We start from the raw sequence: 7,528 nt of genomic DNA, 5'->3' as shown, positions 1-7,528 counted from the left end.
TGCTAGGAAATATTCATTTTACCTACAGGTAAGCTTTATTATAGGCTCACCTGTAAGTAAAAATGTGGGCTATACAACTGCTTTAATAAGATTGGAGCAGACAGAATCTGGAGCGGCTGTGAGTGGCAGCCAATCAGCTTCCAGCTTTTATTTTCAGAGTTTTAACTGAACAAGCAGAAGATAAAAGTGGATTGGTCGCTTTGCACAGCTACTGCAGATTCTGATTCTTTGTATTATCATGTATATTATTGTTAATAGTTGAATACATGACTTCCCAGTAAATTTGCAACAACGTTTCATATGAGTATAGAGCTGGGAGTGGAGGAGTCCTTGTAGTATAATGGTTACAATGTATGAGGAAATGGAAGCCTCTTGTCGGTGTCAGGATTCATGTGACAGTAAGGTCACTCACACTTCCCACAAGTCCTCCCAGCCTCAGCCAGTAGAAGCGCTGTGTGCGCGGCCGGAGTCTCAATAAAGCTGTTACAAAGTGACCTTGAGTGGGTTCTCCTCCCTCCATCCGGGTCCTCTTTATAAAGAGCGTAGCGCGCTTGCGTGGTGTTCTCCGTTTAGTTCGACCTCTGGTGCCGGTAAGAGCAGTGAGGCGGGTAGGCCCCGGAACGCGGCTAATCCGCCCCCATCCTTCCTCCCGGAGCGCCACCGGTTACTCCCGGTGTAGGATAGCTGTAGAGACCTCCTCGGTCTCCGGGCGGCGGGTGATATTAGGCGGTTGTTGTTGGGATTTTTGTGTCAGTCATTCTCTCCGTTCTTTTTCCGCAGAGGGGCTGAGCCGTGACCCGACTCCCCGCTGAAGGACACACACACCTCCCTCCATCATGTACGCCTGTGCGAAGTTCGTGTCTACCCCTTCTCTGGTGAGTAGCCGGCTCTGGGCCTGTGCCGCTCTGTCCGGCCTGTGTAGGTCAAAGTCAATGTCTTCCCGCACCCGGGCCGCCCAGCCCCCTTCTGGCCTCCTCCCTTCACTGGAGACCGGGGCCCGGCCATGGAGGCTCCGCACACTCCCCGGCCGTGTCCGCGGCCTGTCCCCCCCCGGTCTGTGACCTTAGAGAAGGCCAAGGACATGGCAGTGCAGGCTCCGCTCTGCGGGGAGAAGGGCTGGGCCGTGATTGGCTGCGGGGACGTGTGCATTCTACACCTTCCCATACAGCCCCTTTTTGTTTTTATATATTTGCTTTTCATGTATTTCATCTCTGACTGCGACTCTGATGGCGGCTGACTCCTTCTGACATTGAGCATTATAGTGCATTGCAGGGTGCTGTCTGCATTGGATTTGCATTATGTTGCCTGTTCAGCACTGGGCTCCTTTGTATAAATCAGGACACTTGTCTGCATGCAGTTTTCTTTATAATGCATTGCAGTACTGGGATCCTTGGTATAAATCTGGACACTTTTGTAGGCATGCAGTTTGCTTTATAATGCATTGCAGCACTGGGATCTTTGGTTTTAATTAGCATCTGGATACTTGTCTGTATGGAGTTTGCATTATAATGCCCTTCAACATTCTGGAGTCCTTGGTTTAAAGTCCAGTTAGGGCAATGTCTGCATGGAGCATGCCTTATAATACCTTGCAGCACTCAGATCCTTGGCTTAAATTGGTCTGCATACTTGTCTACATGGAGTTTGCATTACAATACATTGCAGCCCAGGGGTCATTGAAATTCCAATTGGGGCACTGTTTGCATGGAGTGTGCATTTGTACCTTGCAGCACTTGGATCCTTGGTTTTAACCCCAGTCAGGACACTTGTTTGCCTTATAATGCCCTTCAGCACTGGAGACTTTGGTTTTAATCCCAGTCAGGACACTTGCCTGCATGGAGTTTTCAATATAGGGCCTTGCAGCACCAGGGTCATTGGCTTAAATCTCCAGAATAACACTTGTCTGCATAGTTTGAATTATAATGCCCTTCAGCACTGGAGTCCTTGGTTTAGATCTCACCCAGGACACTTTTCTGTATGGAGTTTGCATTATTATACAGATTATAGTGCCTTGCAGTACCAAGGTCCTTGGCTTAAATCCCAGTCTGGGCACTTGTCGGCATGTGCTTTGCTTGAGTTTGCTTTCCACCTGCACTCCAGTGATGTGCTGCATGTTTAACTGGCTCAAGTGTATACTTTTTGTTTGTAAGCTCCTTGAGGGAAGATGTGAATGGGCAGTATGTAAATTAGTGTTCTATAAATGCCTGTGATAAACTGGTGTTTTTTTTTTGTCTGTAGATCCGTGCTGGGTCCAAGGCTCTGTACAGACCAATTTCTGCATCAGTTTTGTCCCGGCCAGAGGTCCGAACTGTAGAGGTAAGTGAATAGTCCTTTGAGTAACTTCTTGATAGACGGGTGTTCTGAATAAATTTGATCATGTCTTGTACTAATACATTAGGTGTCTTACTAATGTAGATCACTTTGCTTGATGTCTGAACTGTCACACCTGAGTATAACCTCTGCTGAATGAAACTTAGAAATCCTGCTGACCTCTGGAACTTCAGTAACTGTCAGATTGCACAAGCAATACTCAGCGCAGCCTTTAGTTATACAGGCGGCTTAACATTGAAGGGCATTCTGTTTGCAGGTCATTGGGTTAATTCAAGGGCATTACTTCAGCCTCTTATGATAAACCAAAGCCTGATCTGCAGACGTTTGAGAAGTGACTGTCAAAAGCTAAATGTACTTAAGTCAGTGCAATTGTATGTGACTTTTTTTTTTTTTTTTTTTTTTTTTTTTTAGGGAAACACACTCCTCAGTGGGACACAAAATCCATGCGCCCAGCTGGTACTAAGGGGATTTCAGACCAGTGCAGTCAGCAGGGACATTGATACTGCTGCTAAATTCATTGGTGCTGGTGCTGCTACAGTCGGTGTAGCTGGCTCTGGTGCTGGTATTGGAACAGTTTTTGGAAGTCTCATTATTGGTTATGCAAGGTAAGATTATTTACTGTAGTATAGGGCTGAAACAACTGATCGATCGATTATGAAATTAATAAATTACTATTTTCATAATCGATTAATCGGCCAGTAACATAATGAACTAAAATGAGCCCTTTATAGTACAAAGAGCAAATTGCTACTGTAAATATTACTTTCACTGTTCTACAGTAAAAAGAATCCCTTCCAGTAGTGATTATCTGCTTTTTTTTCTAATATAAAGAGCTAATTTACATTTTTTTAAACCTGGTTCACATCTATGAGTTTATTGGTGCTTTTTGCAGAAATGCACTACAGTTCATTTACATGGTTTCCTATGGGACACGTTCACATCTGAAAGGGTCCAGGGACTTTTAACGCAAAATGGTGCTTTATTGGTTCAATATACTTCAATGGAGAAGCTGCAGAAAAGAATGCAATGTGTTTTTGCAGCAATTTGTGTTTTTTTTTTTTTTTTTTTTTTTTTTTATCTGCCCAAAGAAAATGAAAAAATGCAAATTGCAGTAAAATCACGTGCGCAAAAATCAAAACGCATCAAAAAGCACTGCAGAAACAGATCAAAAGCAAACTGCATAGGTGTGTACCAAGTCTTATGCTGGCCACACGGATCAATTTTCAGATGAGAATATTCAGACGAAAAATATTTGTACATTCGCTGAATGAAAGAATTTTGTTTGAAATTTTCACTTGTTAACATTCTGTTTTTAAAATGAATGTAATTTCTGAACGAAAATCACACTGTCGGAAAACTTCTTAGTCAAAGGAATTTTCAATTTCCAAATTTTCCTGTCACTGTGGTTGAAAATGAACGTCAATTTGACCAACTTTTTTTTGAAAGGTTGTTAACCAATTAATCGAAACAATAATCGGCAAAATAATTGTTAGTTGCAGCCCTACTGTAGTATCAGATTAGCAAGTTAAGCTTGCTGTCAGTGGACTTGTATAGAAAAGGCATTTCAGCTTGCACTAGTTTAATGTGCTTAAAGTTTACATGACTAAAAGCAGAAAACCTGCAGAACAGGATACTATAGAGCAAAATTGGACCCATACCAACCAAACGCATATGTCTCAATTTATTGTGACTGGCTGGTTCTTGCAAAATGACTGTTGCTCATGTGTGCTGTTGTCATAGCCACAGTTGCTTTCTATGGTGAATACAATTGCTGGTACATGACTGTCTTAACAGTTTAAATGACAACTTCACCTTTGGTATAATAAGCCTCTTGAGTATTTAAATCCCAGGTGTAGAAGTGTGCTGTAAATTCTGCCAAGCAGTGCTCCCATCCTGGAAAAAATATTCATATGAAATCCCCAAACTTAATGTGAAGGACAAGGTCAAATTTATAAAAGTATGTATCACCGGTGCCATGCAGATCTCCTACAGACTGAGTGTAAGTTGCCTCCCCATACCTGGTACATCAGGCAACCAGTTTCACGCTGACAGGAAGACTCAATGAACTACCACAGTGCTCAACAGTGTCATGGTAATTCATTGAAAACTTCAAGCCGACAGCTTGAAGTCACTGAACTCCTGTATGACAAGGCTGTGTGTGCAGAGCTCTGCACTTTTCCAAAAGTAACAGTTTGTACTGGGAGCTTCTCCCTGTAATGCCTTCACAGGGCGAGGGGAACATGTTGCACCCTAAAAATGGGTGGAACATGTAGCCTGTTCCAAAAGGTGAATTTATCCTTTAACACTGTCCATACCTGGGTTTCAAGCAACACCGCAGTAGTAACTCCTACCTCATGTCCACTACTGTTCTCTGAACACATGGCTGACAGCTGGGAAAAATCAATGTGTACTGTGGAACCATGGAGGGTTTTTTCACAAAATACATGGTTTGTCATGTGGGGCATCCTGGTCTGGTCATTTATTTCTACAGGCAAGCTGTGCTGATGGGCTGTAGCCTGCAAGACTGGAAGCCACTCTCCATTGGAATAAATGGGGACCATGGTGCACAAGCGCGCTTTGAAAACTTTGGGTTTTTAAAGTATATCTGAAAGGGCAAGCTGTGAGGTTTTGGCCATTATCCCTTTTTCCACTGCTTAGAATTCACTTGCTTGGAGAGGCATGTTCTGCTTGATTCACTGCCTGTGCAATTCTACCATTACTTTGGTCACCATAGTTATTCCACTATCGTGACCTTGCTAAAACATTCCAGACCTGTTTTAACTAATTTCAAAGCTTTAAAGGGTGTTTCAGGATTTTAAGCAGTTCTGAAGGTGCCACATTTTGCCATTATAAATTGTCACTCATGGCTATAGGACAGTTTGGAAGGGGGTTAGAAGCACAGCTACAACAGTGTAGCGTGTAATGTTAACTATAAAATACTTACAAAGATGGATAGAATTGAGCTTGGCATGACAGTCGGGTAGCATCACAGATCAGACATGCAAGCAGGATTCCTTACCTTGGCCACCAGCAAGGTGTTGGGTTGGAGGTGTCACTGGAAAGCCCATTCCATAGATGGAACACTGCCCAGGGTATGGAGCCATCTTATGTTTTAGAAAAATGTTGGAACGTTTTTCAAAGCAACCTTGATGCTTCAGCCTGTCCATTCTAGCTGTTCCCACCTTGTGAGCCTTAATCTTTGAGGCTAAGTACCTTTTTGAAAAATGCAAATTTTTGCAGGAAAATGTGCAAACTTCTATTTTTCACAGGTGCCTGTAGAGCAGGGTCTCAAACTGGCATCCCTCCAGCTGTTAAACTACAAGTTCCATGAGGCATTGCAAGGCTGACAGTTACAAGCATGACGCCCACAGGCAGATGTGAGATGGGAATTGTAGTTTTGCAACAGCTAGAGGGCTATCAGTTTGAGATCCCTGCTGTAAAGCATTGTACCAGTGATCAGATTGCAGGTGCAGACACTGCCTCCAGCTTTCTTGCCCATACCTTCCATATGGGCTGTCAGTTTGAAAGATGGAGAAGGTGTCCATGAACTAAAAGGGTGCCCATTGGCACCTTTCTAGTTCATTAAGAACTAATAGCCTTCTGCTGCAGTGGCACTTGGTTTATTCAGTTTGCTGTGAATCAATGATGTGATTGCTGTAAATCTGACACAAGCATACTGATTAAAAAAATGTTGCTTAAGGTAACTTATCCTTTATGGACCTAAGGTGGAAGTGCACACAAGTCGGGTTTCATGAAATCCACTTAATCTGAGCAATAAGTCAAACTGCATATCCTAATACTGATATATGATCAGTAAGGTGTCTGCTTTTTGTGACAGTCTTGTGTGAGCTTTAGCAGCAGTCCTCTGTGCTCAAATACCAGGTGATTCTGAACAGGCTTCTGACAAGTTGCCAATTTGGAATGGCTTTGCTTTGAAAAGCTTCTGGAGGATTGTGCCTGCTGCATTGACTGCTAGAGCTCAAAGTCTAATCCCTGCTTGGGTTCCCTGTGCTTCAATGACCTTCCCAATGTAGTAGTGATGTTTAGCATCTGAGAACCTGTCTTTGGCCTGAATGGGCACTTTTCTGGAGTGTAAAGTCCACAATATAAGTCTTTATGGTATACAGTATAAAACCTGCCTTGTGAATCTGCAGCTGGTCATTAGTGTTTTCACAGCCTTTTGAAAGGTGTAAAAGGTCACCCATTGCACATGTACTTGAAAGATTTGGGATATCTCGTGCTTCGACTGGGATCCTTATAATAGACAAACATTCTACTCTAGCAGTGCTGTCCCCCCCCCAGGCTTGTTTTAATGGCATGTGTTTTTTTTTTTTTTTTTTTTCTTTTAGAAATCCTTCCTTGAAGCAGCAGTTGTTCTCATACGCCATCTTGGGATTTGCTCTGTCTGAAGCTATGGGTCTGTTTTGTTTGATGGTTGCTTTCCTGATCTTATTCGCCATGTAAATGATGCTGGGAACGTCTACACTTGAGTGAACAGCTGTAAACTTTATTTTACTGTGGCTCCCAAGAAATGTTGTGTTAAGGAAAATGTACCATATTTCCAAAGTCCTTTCATTAAAAATGGTAAAACTTAGACACAAGTTTGTACTGTTTTTTTTGTGACTACTGTCATTGTACAGTCCTATACTTTGAACACAATGTTGTATTTGAGAAATATAAATAACTGAAGAGCCTCCACTGGATATTTAAACACTAATTTCAGAATGTATCCTGCAACTTTTCAAAATGCATTAAAATGTCCAGATTGTAACAAATATTCTGTGCTGTGGATAAACTTTCTTTCTAGTTGTATTTTGCCAATCTGATTTCATACATGGCCTGCTACAGAGTTTGGATTTTCCAAATGGTGTTCCAAGATGACATGCAAGGTGCTTTATTCACCAGGAACTGGAAACTTTTGCAGTAAACTTTAAAAGGAATGCCTTTTACAGAACTGGTCAGTTTGGGGTTTCTACCATACAAGGAAGAGTAGACTCGCATTGTTTGGAACTTATGGGCTCAGTCAGCATTCTTATCTGCAATACCAATAGATTGCGGGCATCAGAGTTTAAACAGTGCAATGCAGGGGGGGGGGGGGGGGGAAGAGTGACAGGGTTTATGACCCTCTCTTACTCTGTCCAAAATGAGAAACTAACTTAAAATGCTGCTCATGTACAGGATTGTTTCCCCCGTGTCTCAT

The 7,528-nt window shown here is 42.6% G+C and overlaps 1 protein-coding gene across 1 annotated transcript; it reads left to right on the top strand.

Annotated features, from left to right (window-relative positions):
- The first annotated feature begins 437 nt into the window (after positions 1-437).
- Positions 438-7,103, top strand: ATP5MC3 (ATP synthase membrane subunit c locus 3). The gene is made up of 5 exons (XM_077448061.1): positions 438-590; positions 781-875; positions 2,236-2,313; positions 2,740-2,933; positions 6,678-7,103. Exons 2-5 carry the CDS (start codon positions 837-839, stop codon positions 6,790-6,792), a joined length of 426 nt encoding a protein of 141 aa, XP_077304187.1. The 5' UTR covers positions 438-590; positions 781-836; the 3' UTR covers positions 6,793-7,103.
- Positions 7,104-7,528: the final 425 nt, after the last annotated feature.

This window comes from Lithobates pipiens, unplaced genomic scaffold, assembly GCF_037356315.1.
Source record: "Lithobates pipiens isolate NorthernLeopardFrog02 unplaced genomic scaffold, aLitPip1_a1.2 Scaffold_22, whole genome shotgun sequence".
In the NCBI taxonomy this organism is placed as follows: domain Eukaryota; kingdom Metazoa; phylum Chordata; class Amphibia; order Anura; family Ranidae; genus Lithobates; species Lithobates pipiens.
The sequence above is the reverse complement of the archived record's forward strand: the minus strand, read 5'-3'. Positions and strand labels throughout refer to the sequence as shown.